The sequence below is a fragment of the Stomoxys calcitrans genome, chromosome 2 (genome assembly GCF_963082655.1).
Source record: "Stomoxys calcitrans chromosome 2, idStoCalc2.1, whole genome shotgun sequence".
In the NCBI taxonomy this organism is placed as follows: Eukaryota; Metazoa; Arthropoda; class Insecta; order Diptera; family Muscidae; genus Stomoxys; species Stomoxys calcitrans.
Genome location: NC_081553.1, coordinates 33483917 through 33499477, shown reverse-complemented (window position 1 = coordinate 33499477; position 15561 = coordinate 33483917). Strand labels below are relative to the sequence as shown.

The 15561-nt window shown below is 39.2% G+C and overlaps 1 protein-coding gene across 2 annotated transcripts in view; it reads left to right on the top strand.

The window, feature by feature from the left end:
- LOC106095684 (protein serrate) overlaps positions 1-13017 on the top strand; it is a 110802-nt gene extending 97785 nt beyond the window's left edge. For both annotated transcript variants that reach the window (XM_059363779.1, XM_059363780.1), the window contains exons 10-14: positions 2281-2772; positions 5390-5517; positions 8661-8808; positions 8980-9357; positions 12061-13017. In XM_059363779.1, the coding sequence (XP_059219762.1) occupies positions 2281-2772; positions 5390-5517; positions 8661-8808; positions 8980-9357; positions 12061-12602 (1688 nt within the window). In that variant the 3' untranslated portion in view covers positions 12603-13017. The remainder of the gene's footprint in view (positions 1-2280; positions 2773-5389; positions 5518-8660; positions 8809-8979; positions 9358-12060) is intronic.
- The last annotated feature ends 2544 nt before the right edge of the window (positions 13018-15561 follow it).

Here is a 15561-nt window from a genome sequence, read left to right as displayed (position 1 = left end):
TCCGATTTTGCTGAAATTTGGAACAGTGGGTTGTGTAAAGCCCTTCGACTTCCTTCGTAAATTTGGTCCAGATTGGTCGAGATTCGGAATGAAAGGTGGTTTGCATATATACCCGAGGTGGTGGGTATCCAAAATTCGGCCCGGCCGAGCTTAACGCCTTTTTACTTGTTTTTATTCGAAAGGGAAACAACTAAGGCGAACAAAAATCCACATTTATTTTTCTTTTATCGCTATTATATCATTTTGTTGCACTTCTAAACAGCTGGAGAACTTGATTGGTGGTTCAACCTACATTCTGTTAGACATGCAATTGTATTGCAATTTGGTTTTCAATAATAAACGCAAGCAAAGAGAAGAAAAACAATGAATTAAATTTCATGCATGCTAAGTGCAAGTGTTTGCAATCAAAAGACTTAAGAAACGAACACGATGTGCAATACAACGCCCAAACAATGGCACAATAAACCAAATAATTATTCATTGCATATCATTTGTATTCAAATTATGGGAAAGACGTAAGCAAATAATCGAAACATAATTAAACACCAAGTGTTTTTGGTAATAAAATAAGGCAACAAAGGCAAAGTTGATAACATTAATTAAAGAGACTACGATTCATTAATCTCTGCAGAAATTTTTTTAATATAAAAACTCTTATTGATATGAGCTCTGGGCATAGTATTATCAATTAAATTATGCATTAGCTTGTGTGTTTCTTTTTTTGTTGGTCAAATGTTATTCAGAATTGCTTTTTGAGGTAGTGAGTTTAAACATATCTTTTATTATTACACCAAAAATCCTCCTACTCCATATTGCAATTCCCAAACCCATTTCATTGTTCACCATAATCGAAACTCAAACTTAATTCAAATATCAAATTGAACATTTTTGCCATTACAACAAAAAAGAGGAAAAAGTATATAATTGTCCAAAATGTTTATTGCTTTGGAAATCCCGCTGCGTTGTTAGAGCCTTTCACAAAACCCAACAACTTTATATGTATGTACCTGCACTCAAATAGACAAGCCGCTAGACAGACAGACAGATAAGCATACAGATATGTTAGCTTTTAATCTTGTTTTGAAGTTTTCCACATTAAATCCAATTTTAAAGACAGGGATTTTCTCATAAAAACGCTTCGCTATGGCAACTAAACTGCCACCAAAGTTAAAGACTCATTTAAAAGTCTTCGAATGCCTGGGTTTTTCTTTATGAGCCATCACTGCAGCACTTTGGTTTATTATAACGAATTGAAATGGGGGAAAAATGGCACAAACATCCTGAATTGGGATTTTTTTTCTTTTCCATTTTTCTTGTATTTAGTTGGAGATAATTATTCAAAGATTCGCTTTGTTTTACAATTTGTTACCAATTGCAAAACAATGCAACAAGATGATGTTGACGACCACGATGGTCGAGTATGACGTTGTTGTCGTAAACATGTGTGTGTGTGTGGATTTGCACTGATCTACGACTCTGTCTGTCTGTCTGTCCCTCCGGCCGTTTATGTTGTTTAACGACTGTATTTCTACTCCATGTGGATCCACTCCTATTGAGTGTGGTTTACTGTGCTTCCAACCAACCATTATACATCGATCCGATATTGTTTTGACTTGGCCCCAGTTATCATTGCTTGAGGTTTTTGTTTGCGTTTCCCTGTTTTTACATGGCATGACTAGTGGTTTTGTGATACACAAGGATGTTTGCGTTTTGTTTTATATAGGAGCTGAAACACCAACTCTAGGGGATTGTTAAAGCAGCATAGTGATACCATGATAGGAGACATTTCTCAAAAAAAATCTGAAAATCCATTTCTTTCAAAAAACGAACTTAATTTAGAAATTTTATTATTCTTAATACCAAAATAGTTTACATATTCCAATCATTTCACCTGTTGCCCATGCCTCATCCCATCCCTGACGACCATATAAAAAAAGTAAAAAAATTCTTAACATCATGACAGAGAAATAAAACACAAATCTCTCAGATCTCAAGGAAACAGATAAATGTGTCCAAACACTTGAAAAGTAGACATCACTCACTCTCATCAAAAAATGTTTAGACACTCAAGACATGAGAATAAAAACAAGAAGACAAAAACTCATGCCAAGAGCAGAACAAAATGTTTACCACATAATAAGCAAAAAATCAAAAGAAAATTATGCAACTTTAACGAAAAGAGATTCTCTGATATTTTCTTCTCCAACCTTCTCTTCATTTTTATGGAACAATTTTAAACATGGCCTTCCTTTATCTTGTCGTTTGGTTTATTTCTTACAGATATCGATGAGTGTGCTGGTGGCCCTTGCGAACATGGTGGCACTTGTATTGATCTAATCGGTGGTTTCCGTTGTGAGTGTCCACCCCAGTGGACAGGCGATGTATGTCAAATGGATGTGAATGAATGCGAAATCGCCTATCCGCCCAAAACTCCAGACAATCCAACATCAACAGCCGCCGTTACGGCTGCCATTGCCCATTCAAGTTCACCATCATTAGCTTTGATTGCTGCCTTGAATGCAGCCTCTTCAACGTTGGCGGCAGCTGCAAATGCCTCGGCATCGGCAAAAGCCATGGCCACCATGGGTGCATGTGTGAATGCCAAACAATGCATTAATCTGCCCGGTTCATTTCAATGCGTTTGCCATGAGGGCTGGGGCGGACCAACGTGTGCAAAGAATTTCGATGATTGCGTGGGCCAGTGTCAGAATGGTGCGACATGCATGGATTTGGTGAATGACTATCATTGCGCATGTGCAACTGGTTTTGAAGGTATGTAACGAAAAATTAAGGAAAATAATATGTTGGTAAAATAAAATAAAATAAAATAAAATAAAATATAATAAAATAAAATAAAATAAAATAAAATAAAATAAAATAAAATAAAATAAAATAAAATAAAATAAAAACAAAATAAAATAAAATAAAATAAAATAAAATAAAATAAAATAAAATAAAATAAAATAAAATAAAATAAAATAAAATAAAATAAAATAAAATAAAATAAAATAAAATAAAATAAAATAAAATAAAATAAAATAAAATAAAATAAAATAAAATAAAATAAAATAAAATAAAACAAAACAAAATAAAATAAAACAAAACAAAATAAAATAAAACAAAATAAAACAAAATAAAATAAAATAAATTAAACAAAATAAAATAAAATAGAAAAAAAAAAAAAAATAAAATAAAATAAAAAAATACAAATAAAATAAAAAAAAATAATGGAGAGCGGTTTTACATGGCATAGTACCTCACAAATGTTGCCAGCATTAGGAGGGGAAAACCACCGCTGAAAATTTTTTTTTTATGGTCTCGCCAGGATTCGAACCCAGGCGTTCAGCGTCATAGGCGGACATGCTAACCTCTGCGTTGTGGTGGCCTCCAAGACCCCATAAATATATATATTCTTGATCGTCATGGCATTCTTAGTCGATCTAGCCATATCCTTCTGTCTGTCCTTCTGTCCGACTGTCGAAAGCACGCCAACTTTCGAAGGAGTAAAGCAAGGCGCTTGAAATTTTGCACAAGAACTTCTTATTATCCAACCGACCTGGATGGTAAATGGGCCAAATCGGTCTATGTTTTGACATAGCTGCCATATAAACCGATCTTGGGTCTTGACTTCTTGAGCCTCAAGAGGGCGCAATTCTTATTCGATTGGATTGAACTTTTGCACGACGTGTTTTGCTATGACTTCCAACAACTGTGCTAAATTACGTTCAAATCGGTCAATAACCTGATATAGCTGCCTTATAAACCGATCTTGGGTCTTGACTTCTTGAGCCTCTAGAGGGCGCAATTCTTATCCGATTTGAATGAAATTTTGCACGAAGTATTTTGTTATGACTTCCAACAACTGTGCTAAGTTAGGTTCAAATCGGTTAATAACCTGATATAGCTTCCATATAAACCAATCTTGGGTCTTGAATTCTTGAGCCTCTAGAGGGCGCAATTCTTATCCGATTTGAATGAAATTTTGCACGAAGTATTTTGTTATGATATCTAATGACTGTGCCAAGTATGGTTTAAATCGTTCAATAACCTGAAATAGCTGCCACATAAACCGATATGGGGACTTGACTTCTTGATCCACTAGAGGGCGCAATTCTTATCTGATTTGACTGAAAGGTCGCAATTATTATCCAATTTGCCTGAAATTTTTTACGACGAATCCTCTCATGACCATCAACATACGTGTTTATTATGGTCTGAATCGGTCTATAGCCTGATACAGCTCTCAAATAAATCGATTTCTCTATTTAACTTCTTGAGCCCCAAAGGGCGCAATTCTTATTAGAATTGGCTGAGATTTTACACAGGTCTCCAAAATATAATTCAATTGGGGTCCGAACCGGACCATATCTTGATATCGCTCTAATAGCAGAGCAAATCTTTTCTTTTATCCTTTTTTTGCCTAAGAAGAGATGCCGGAAAAGAACTCGACAAATGCGATCCATGGTGGAGGGTATATGAGATTCGGCCAGGCCGAACTTAGCACGCTTTTACTTGTTCTATTTGAAAGGGTCATTCAAAGATTCAATTAAGTTTTTAATTGAACATGGCAAAAATTTCAGTCACAACTGTAATTGTAAAAAAATATAATATTTAATTAAAAAATGATTGAATCAATTAATTTTTTTAATGAAAATGATTTTATTTTCAATTAATTTTTTAATTGAAAATTTGTTTGTGATTTTTTTTGTGTATATGGGGTTCAAATGAAATGTAATGAAGGGAAAGGTAAAGGAGAAAAGTAGCTTTGTGGTGCTATACCCCCAAAACCAACCCAAATAAGTTAACTGAATAATATTCACAATATGGGGATCAAGGGATAGATATTTTTAAATAAAGTGCGAAGCTACATTCATATATGTACACAAGTGCCAAGCCCTCCTGGTACCGTACAATCACCGCCGAAAAAATGGTGCTGGTACTGGCAAGAAACACATATTTTTCACGTGGTGTTAATGAAGGCAAAGCAAAGCCGGCCGGTTTTAGCTAGTATTTGCCCAAAAAGTAATTGCGGACTTTTCATATAGTCGGCGTTGACAAATTTTTTCACAGCTTGTGACTCTGTAATTGCATTCTTTCTTCTGTCAGTTATCAGCTGTTACTTTTAGCTTGCTTTAGAAAAAAAGTGTAGAAAAAGTATATTTGATTAAAGTTCATTCTAAGTTTTATTAAAAATGCATTTACTTTCTTTTAAAAAATCCGCAATTACTTTTTGGGCAACCCAATATTTTTCAAATATTTTTCAAACTTATTAAAAAGGGTTTTCCTTCGATTATTCATATTAAATTTTTATTGCAAAAAACGTTTTAAAAATTTTCCATTTTAATATCAAAACATCATTTCTATATTTCTCTCTCTCTCTTTTAAACAGGCCGCCATTGTGAGACTGATATTGACGAGTGTGCTAATACACCATGTCGTAATGGTGGCGAATGTGTTGACATGATTGGTAAATTTAATTGCATTTGTCCATTGGGATATTCGGGTCCCCTATGTGAGGTAAGTGTATAAAAACAAACATCAACTTCAAAACATTGTTTTTTTCATAATATTATCAAAATACTAAAAAATAGACAATTTGTAGGGGGGTATACTAATTTCATCATTCCATGTGTAACTCAACGAAATATTGATCTGAGACCCAACGGACCATCCAAGTTTTGATCGTCTTTGGTCAATTTAGCCATCTTCGCCCATTTGTCCGTCTGTCCATCTGTCCCTCCGTCCGTCTGTCTGTCGAAAGCATTGTGGCTTCCGAAGGATCAAAGTTAGAAATATTTCTTAATGTAAGGCGGTTGGGATTGTAATTGACCCAAATCCGTCCATGTTTTGATATAGCAGCCATTTAAACCGATCTCCCCATATTCCTTCGTGAGCCTTTAGATGACGCAATTGCTATTGGATTTAGCTGAAATTTTGCAAGCGGCGTTTCTTACGACTTCCAACAACTGTTTCAGATCTGGTCCAAATTGATTCATAACATGATATAGCTCCCATACAAACCGATCTCCCGATTTGTCTTCTTGAGCCTCTTGAGGGTGCAGTTCATATCAGATTTGGTTAAAAATTTAAGCGCGTCACTTCGTAATAACTTCCCACAACTGTTCCATATGTAGCCCAAATTCGTCCGTAACCTGCCAAAGCTGCCATATAAACCGATTTCCTGCTTTAACTCCTTTAGTACCCAGAGGGGGCAATGCTTATCTAATGCGACTGAAATCGTGCACGTGGCGTTTTCGATCTCCCGATTTGACTTCTTGAGCCCTTGGAAGCCGCAATTTTTGTCCGATTGAGCTAAAATTTTGTATGCTGTGTTTTGTTATGACTTCCAACAACTGTGCTTAGTACGGTCCAAATCGGTCTTTAACTCGGTATAGCTCCCATATAAACCGATCTTTCGATTTGACTTCTAGAGGGCCTGGGAGCCGCAATTTTTGTCCGATTGAGCTGAAATTTTGCATGAGGTGTTTTGTTATGACTTCCAACAACTGTGCTTAGTATGGTTCAAATCGGTCTATAACTTGATATAGCTCCCATATATACCGATCTTTCGATTTGACTTCTTGAGGCCCTGGAAGCCGCAATTTTTGTCCGATTGAGCTGAACTTTTGCATGCGGTGTTTTGTTATGACTTCCAACAACTGTGCTTAGTATGGTTCAAATCGGTCTATAACTTGATATAGCTCCCATATAAACCGATCTTTCGATTTGACTTCTTGAGGCCCTGGAAGCCGCAATTTTTGTCCGATTGAGCTAAAATTTTGCATGCAGTGTTTTGTTATGACTTCCAACAACTGTGCTCAGTGCGGTCCAAATCGGTCTTTAATTTGATATAGCTCCCATATAAACCGATCTTTCGATTTGACTTCTTGAGGCCCTGGGTGCCGCAAATTTTGTCCGATTGAGCTGAAATTTTGCATGAGGTGTTTTGTTATGACTTCCAACAACTGTGCTTAGTACGGTTCAAATCGGTTCATAACTTGATATAGCTCCCATATAAACCTATCCCCGATTTGACTTCTTGAGCCCCTGGGAGCTGCTATTTTTGTCCTATTGGGCTGAAATTTTCCATGCGGTGTTTTGTTATGACTTCCAACAACTGTGTTTAGTATGGTTCAAATCGGTCTATAACTTGATATAGCTCCCATATAAACCGATCTCCCGATTTGACTTCTTGAGGCCCTGGAAGCCGCAATTTTTGTCCGATTGAGCTGAAATTTTGCATGCGGTGTTTTGTTATGACTTCCAACAACTCTGCTTAGTACGGTCCAAATTATTATATAACCTGATATAGCTCCCATATAAACCGACCTCCCGATTTGACTTCTTGAGGCCCTGGAAGCCGCAATTTTTGTCCTATTGAGCTGAAATTTTTCATGCGGTGTTTTATTGTGCCTTCCAACAACTGCGCTTAGTATGCTCCAAACCGTTCTATAACCTGATATAGCTTCCATATAAACCGATCTCCCGATTTGACTTCTTGAGGCCCTGGAAGCCGCAATTTTTGTCCGATTTGGCTGAACTTTTGCATGCGATGTTTTGTTATGACTTCCGACAACTGTGCCAAGTATGGCCCAAAGCAGCCTATAACCTGATATAGCTCTCAGGTTAACTGGTCTCTCGATCATCCTTGCTAGGTTCCTAGAAGCTTTAATTTTTGCTGGTTTGACAGACTTTTGTATAAATTTTTAGCATAATCCATAGTAGTGGGTTCTTAAAATTCGGCCCGGCCGAACTTATCACGCTTTTACTTGTTGCTTTAAATTTCACTACAATTTTTAGTTTCTTCCTAAGAGCAACCGTACAAAGAACTTCACCTATGCGTTCTATGGTGGAGGGTATATAAAAGTCGTCCCGGCTGAACTTAGCACATGTTTACTTGTTTACAGATAATTATGCTTAATAAACTTGTCTAGTTTAAGTTTTTCACGTGAACTGTAACAAAACAGATTCGATTTAACCATACCTTAGTGATTTCATGTCATATGGGATTGCCCAAAACAAAAGACTTAAGACACAAACTTTGTTTTAGTGCTAACAACTGTAACACGTTTTTCCTTCTTTCTATAGGCCATAGATTTAGTTACATCACATGGTTAGAGAGAGAAAAATTTTAAATTGCTCATTAATATGTTGCCAACAATTAAGTGCAACAAGTAGTGGAGTTGAAGTCTTTGGTTGTTTTGAAATCTCTACAGATTTGAGCAATTAATTTCTTGAGGCTAGAGTCCATGTTTTTGTCAAGTCTCAGTGCTAAATGAGAGCATGTGTGCGTCGTCAATTCATTTCTGTGATAGCTGTGGCACAATTAAAATCTGTTACTCGCCTATTGATTTATTCAGCTTGTACTTTTTCATATGAATAATGGAAACGCCATTCATTGCAATTAAGACTTAAAGTGGGTTGAACAACCAACACGTCAAGTTGCTACCTAATTAATAGGCATTTTTGATGAATTAATTAGTATAGACTTATACATGGACAAGGTAGCAAAAGGCAAACTCCAGTTTGTATTTATAATTTTTTATTTTTAATAAAATTAATATTTAATATTTTGTTATTAAATAAACTAAAGTTCTGAAATAATGGTGTTAAAAAAATCTAATTAATTATGTTTTATTTCTTCAAAAAAAATTTTTCAGAAGGCTAATGACTATTGTTCTCCTTCTCCTTGTTTGGAAGGACACTGCATCAATACACCGGGCAGCTATTATTGTCATTGTCCACCAGGCAGAACAGGAAAGCATTGCGAGCAACTGCTTGCTCACAACAATCAATCCCAATGCAATGGTAAGTTTCAGAGATTATTTTTATTTAAGTCGAAACATGAAATCAAACAATGACAAAAACGACAGATAATTAGGGTTTATAACAAAATTAACCAAATTTCCCTAGAATATTTCCTCAAAATTTGGTTTCCATCCCTAATATATTTTCAAATTTTTTTTCTTATCTTTCCAGGTAAATCCTGCTCAAAAGAGTCAACCACCTCAAGTTGCCATCCAGGTCAATGTCAAAATGGTGGCACCTGTGTGGCGAGTTCCTCTGCAAAAGCTTCAACTGCCAAGTGTCATTGTGTGGCTGGATGGACGGGAGCTTATTGCTCTGACCCTGAGGATCAGTGCCATGGCCAACCTTGTCACAATGGAGCCACATGCGAATCTGGTTCAGGTTGGTTTCGGTGTGTCTGCGCCAAAGGTTTCTCCGGCCCAGATTGTCGCATAAATGTCAATGAGTGTTCACCGCACCCATGTGAGGGAGGTGGCACCTGTGTCGATGGCATAGGCAGTTATACGTGTGTGTGTCCGCCTGAACGGCATGGCACGAAATGTGAATTAGGTAAGTGGAAACATTTTTTCAATATTTTATTTAATTCATAAAAAAAAACAAAAAGGTGCCTATTTTTATACCCCCCAACGAAGGATTGCAAATTTTGCCCATGAACATTCCACTAAGGAACAGGGGCAAGCTTCTCACATATCAATGAGTGCAGTCCGATTCAAGTTTTAAGCTCAGTGATAAGGGGCCTCCTTTTTATAGCCGAGTCCGAACGGCGTGCCGCAGTGCGATACCTCTTTGGAGAGAGGTTTTTCATGGCATAGTACCATAGTACAAATGTTGGCAGCATTAGGAGGGGAAAACCACCGATGAAAATTTGTTCTAATGGTTTCGCCAGAATTCGAACCCAGACAAACTTCTGTCCAGCCAGCAAAAATAAAAGCTTCTAGGAACCGAATAAGGATAATCCGGAGACCGCTTTACATGGGAGCTATATAAGGTTATAGACCGATTTGGAACGTATATGGCATAGTTTTTGGTCGTGACAGAACACCACATGCAAAATTTCAGCCAAATCGGACAAAAAATTGCGCCCTCCGAGGTCAAGAAGTCAAATTGGGAGATCGGTTTATATGGGAGCTACATCAGGTTCTTTACCGATTTAGACCGTACTTGACACAGTTGTTGGAAATCATAACAAAACAATCCATGCTCAATTTCAGCCAAATCGGACAAAAATTGCGGCTTCCATGGGCTCAAGAAGTCACATCGGGAGATCGGTTTATATGGGAGCATTATCAGGTTATAAGCCGATTTGAACAGTACTAGGCAAAGTTGTTGAAAGTCATAACAGAACACTACATGCAAAATCCCAGCCAAATCAGATAAAAATTTAGGCTTCCAGGGGCTCAAGAATTCAAATCGGGAGTTCCGTTTATATGGGAGCTATATCAGGTTCTTGACCGATTTGGACCATACTTAACACAGTTATTGGAAGTCATAACAAAATACCGCATGCAAAATTTCAGCCAAATCGGGCAAAGATTGCGGCCAGGGGCTCAAGAAGTCAAATCGGGAGATCGGTTTATATGGTAGCTATATCCAAATCTAGACCGATCTAGGCCGAATTGATAAATAATGTCCAATGGACTAATGCAACTCACGGACCCAAATTTCGGCAACATCGGGCTATAAATGCCTCTTTTATGTGGCCAAGACCTAAAATCGATCTCTTGATTTAAAGTTTTAGGCCAATAAAAGTCGCATTTACTGCCTGATGTTGCCAAAATATGGGACAGTGAGATACATAAAGCCCCTTCATATATTTCTGCAATTTGCCTCAGATCGGGCCAGATTTGGATATAGCTGCCATATAGACTGATCTCTCGATTAAAGGTCTTGCGCCCATAAAAGGCTCATTTATTGTCCGATTTCGCCGAAATTTGTTACAATGAGTTGTATTAGGGCCATCGACATCTTTCCGCAATTTGGTCCAGATCGGTTTAGATTTGAATATAGCTGCCATGTGGACCCATCTCTCGATTTCAGGTCTTGGGCCTATAAAATATGCATTTATAATACGATTTCGCTGAAATTTCTCACAGTGGCTTATGTTAGGCTTTACGACATCCGTGTTGTAAATGGTACAGATTGGTCTATATTTGGATAAAGCTACCAAAACACCAATATTTTGCTCTAAAAAATTTTACAACGACTTGTACTTTTAGACCACTCAATGTCAGTGCCCCAATTTACTCCAAATCGGACCATATTTCGATATAGTTGCTATAGGGGCATAAATTATTAATTTTTTACCGGATTATGACGAAAGATGGTTTACATATAAACCCAAGGTGGTGGATATCCAAAGTTCGGCCCGGCCTTACTTAACGCTTTTTTTACTTGTCTTTATACCCACCACCATAGGATGGTAGTCATTTTGTTTGTACCACCACGAAATATTCGTCTCGACGTTCTGAGTCGATCTACCCATGTCCGTCCGTCCGGCTGTCGAATTCACTATCGAGGTCGAACGCGTAAACCTAGCCGCTTGAAATTTTGTACAGATACTTTATATCTATGTAGGTCGTTGGGGATTGCAAATGGGCCATATGGGTACAGATGTGGATATTGCTCCCATATAAACCGATCTCCCGATTGACTTTTTGAGCCTTTACAAGACTCAGTTTTTGTCCGATATGGCTGAAATTTTGCATGTAGTTCTCTGCTATGACTTCCAAGAACTGTGCCAAGTACCGTCCAAATCGGTCAAGAACCTGATATAGCTTCCATAAAAACCGATCTCTCGATTTAAATTCATGAGCCCTTATAAGCCGCAAATTTTGTCCGACAAGGCTGAAATTGAGCATGTAGTGTTTTGCTATTACTTTCAACAACTGTATCAGATCGGTTGAAATTTTGCTTGTGGTCTTCTGTTACGACTTCCAACCACTGTGCTAAGTACGGCAGTCTCACGATCATCCTTGTTCGGTTCCTAGAAGCTTTAATTTTTATTGGTTTGACAAATGTTTATTATGTAGAATAAAATTATGCCCGTCAACTAAATTTAGTTTGTATAAATTTTTAGCAGAATCCATAGTGGTTGGGTTTCCAAGATTCGGCCCGGCCGAACTAGCAAGCTTTTACTTGTTTATTCTTTTTCATACATATTTGGATTATTGCATTATTTTAATAAATTTATTCTTTTTTTAATGCTTACCTTAATATTTTCTTCTCTCTCTCTCTCTCTCTCTCTCTTTGTAGTTCACTCCGACTCAAAATCTGCCATAATCGAAGTCAAGGTGGAGACTGGTGGCAAAAACTATTTGCTCATAGCCATTCTGTGTGGCATTTTCATTGTCCTGGTGATTTTGGCCATATTTCTAAGTCTATTCTGGCGTCAACGCATTGTGGCCACTTCAACATCAGGCATCAGTTTGTCTCCCTCAATCGATTCTTCCCGTCTGGATCCTGAAAAATCCAATAATTTACAAAATGAAGAAAATCTGCGGCGTTATATGAATCCCCTTAAAGGTAGCACCTCCTCTTTGGATCGAGTCAATGAGAAAAATCTAAATTTCAACCCAGATCCTGAAATGTCCACAATTGGAAATCTAGCAACTGCCTCATCATCCACATCGGGGGTTCATCGATCTCAACCCTTGTATACGGAATCAAATTTTGATTACTCGCTCGATGAGACGGCGAAATCGAAGCAAGATGTTACACCCTCCAAGCGTAGTTCACAAATTTTGCTGCACAAAATGGATAATAATGATATGAAACGCAACACTGTCTATAGATAGTCCACCGTTGTTATTGTCTATGTTTAGTGAGAGGGGGGTTTCCAAAAAAAAGCATCTCAAATGACTTTATCACCCAAGGTGATAGAATCAAAGCCTTCGGCTGTGTTATTGCAAAAGTTAGACATTCTTTTGTTTCGAAAGGGGATTTTGGGTTGGTTGTAAGATATTGAGAATTGTCGTCACTTTGGCCGCCAGCAGTGAAATACTCAGGGGAAAGATCATCAACATCGCCAAATTGTTTTAATTGTACAGCATTATGACCATTATCATCTTAAGACTGAGACAATTTAGATGAATTGTTATTTAAAGTAGATTTTAGCCTCTAAGAATTTGTTAATAGCCTTGTATGTATGTGTATGTAATTTATATGTATTAGTTGATCGAATGTATAAAATTAATGCTGGGGCATTTAAGCCCCCCCTTAGCTTTAGAATATGTACTTAATGTATGCATATAAGTAGGAAATCTATAAATAAATTTAAAAAATTTTATGAAAATGATAAAGAAAAAAAAAAAATTTTTATTTCTAAAGCCTTGTGGTAAGTAAATGACTTTTTCGAATAGAAAAACACCAGTCATAGAAAAACACCGCCTCCAAAATTTCAAGCAAATCGAGTAATAGTTGCGCCCTCCATAGGCTCAAAAAGTCAAACTGGAGATCAGTTTATATGGCAGCTATGTCAGGTTATATACCGATTTAGACCATACTTGGAATAGTTGTTGGAAGTCATACCAAAACGACATATGCAAAATTTCAACCATATTCGATAAGAATTTCGCTCTCTAGAAGTCCAAGAAATCTAATCGAAAGATCGGTTTATATGTCGGCTATATCAGGATATAGACTGATTTAGATCATATTTAACACAGTTGTTGGAAGTCATAACAAAAGACTTGATGCAAAATTTCAGCCAAATCGGATAAGAATAGCGTCCTCTAGAGGCTCAAGAAGTCTATTCGGGAATTTAGTTTATTTGGCGGCTATATCAGGTTATGGACTGATGTAGACTATACTTGGCAATAATGGTGGAAGTCATACCAGAACACTTCATGCCAAATTGGATAAGAATTGCGCCTTTTAGAAGCTCAAGAAGGTAAGACCCAAGATCGGTTTATATGGCAGCTATATCAAAAGATGGACCGATATGGCCCATTTACAATCCCAACCGACCTACACTAGCTCCTAGCTTTACTCCTTCGAAAGTTTGCGTGCTTTTGCGACTGACGGAAGGACATGGCTAGATCGACTTAAAATGTCATGACGATCACGAATATATATACTTTATGAGGTCTTGGACGCATATTTCGAGATGTTACAAACGGAATGACGAAATTAATATACCCCTCATCCTATGGTGGAGGGTATAAAAATTTACTACCGAAATTCCAAGTCGGTAACCGCTACCTTAAGACCAAAATAATGACTTCGCCAATAAGCAAAATATGTGTTATTAAAAATCCACATGTGCTTCACGAATCAACTGCTCCTCCTCAAAAAATAACTCGTTGGAGCGGTCTGCATGCCAGCGTCGTCATTGGTCTATACTTCTTCGTCGACGACACCAATCGTCATGTGACCGAGAATGGAGAACACTACCACACCATACTCAATGATTGTTTTTAGCCTGAATTGGAAGTTATGGACCTCGACGACATGTGGTTTCAACAGGACGATGCCACAAGCCACACATCACAAGTTACAACCGATTTTTTGAAAATTAATGCAAAAAAATGGCCTAAACGCCTAGTACGAGCGATTTGAGGCCTCTAGAAAGAGGATTCGGAGCGGAAGAGTGGAGTAGAGCGTGGAGTGGAGTGGAGCGTGGAGTGGAGTGGAGCGTGGAGTGGAGCGTGGAGTGGAGCGTGGAGTGGAGCGTGGAGTGGAGCGTGGAGTGGAGCGTGGAGTGGAGCGTGGAGTGGAGCGTGGAGTGGAGCGTGGAGTGGAGCGTGGAGTGGAGCGTGGAGTGGAGCGTGGAGTGGAGCGTGGAGTGGAGCGTGGAGTGGAGCGTGGAGTGGAGCGTGGAGTGGAGCGTGGAGTGGAGCGTGGAGTGGAGCGTGGAGTGGAGCGTGGAGTGGAGCGTGGAGTGGAGCGTGGAGTGGAGCGTGGAGTGGAGCGTGGAGTGGAGCGTGGAGTGGAGTGGAGAACGCTACCACACCATACTCAATGATTGTTTTTAGCCTGAATTGGAAGTTCTGGACCTCGACGACATGTGGTTTCAACAGGACGATGCCACAAGCCACACATCACAAGTTACAACCGATTTTTTGAAAATTAATGCAAAAAAATGGCCTAAACGCCTAGTACGAGCGATTTGAGGCCTCTAGAAAAAGGATTCGGAGCGGAAGAGTGGAGCGTGGAGTGGAGCGTGGAGTGGAGCGTGGAGTGGAGCGTGGAGTGGAGCGTGGAGTGGAGCGTGGAGTGGAGCGTGGAGTGGAGCGTGGAGTGGAGCGTGGAGTGGAGCGTGGAGTGGAGCGTGGAGTGGAGCGTGGAGTAGAGCGTGGAGTGGAGCGTGGAGTGGAGCGTGGAGTGGAGCGTGGAGTGGAGCGTGGAGTGGAGCGTGGAGTGGAGCGTGGAGTGGAGCGTGGAGTGGAGCGTGGAGTGGAGCGTGGAGTGGAGCGTGGAGTGGAGCGTGGAGTGGAGCGTGGAGTGGAGCGTGGAGTGGAGCGTGGAGTGGAGCGTGGAGTGGAGCGTGGAGTGGAGCGTGGAGTGGAGCGTGGAGTGGAGCGTGGAGTGGAGCGTGGAGTGGAGCGTGGAGTGGAGCGTGGAGTGGAGCGTGGAGTGGAGCGTGGAGTGGAGCGTGGAGTGGAGCGTGGAGTGGAGCGTGGAGTGGAGCGTGGAGTGGAGCGTGGAGTGGAGCGTGGAGTGGAGCGTGGAGTGGAGCGTGGAGTGGAGCGTGGAGTGGAGCGTGGAGTGGAGCGTGGAGTGGAGCGTGGAGTGGAGCGTGGAGTGGTTCAGACA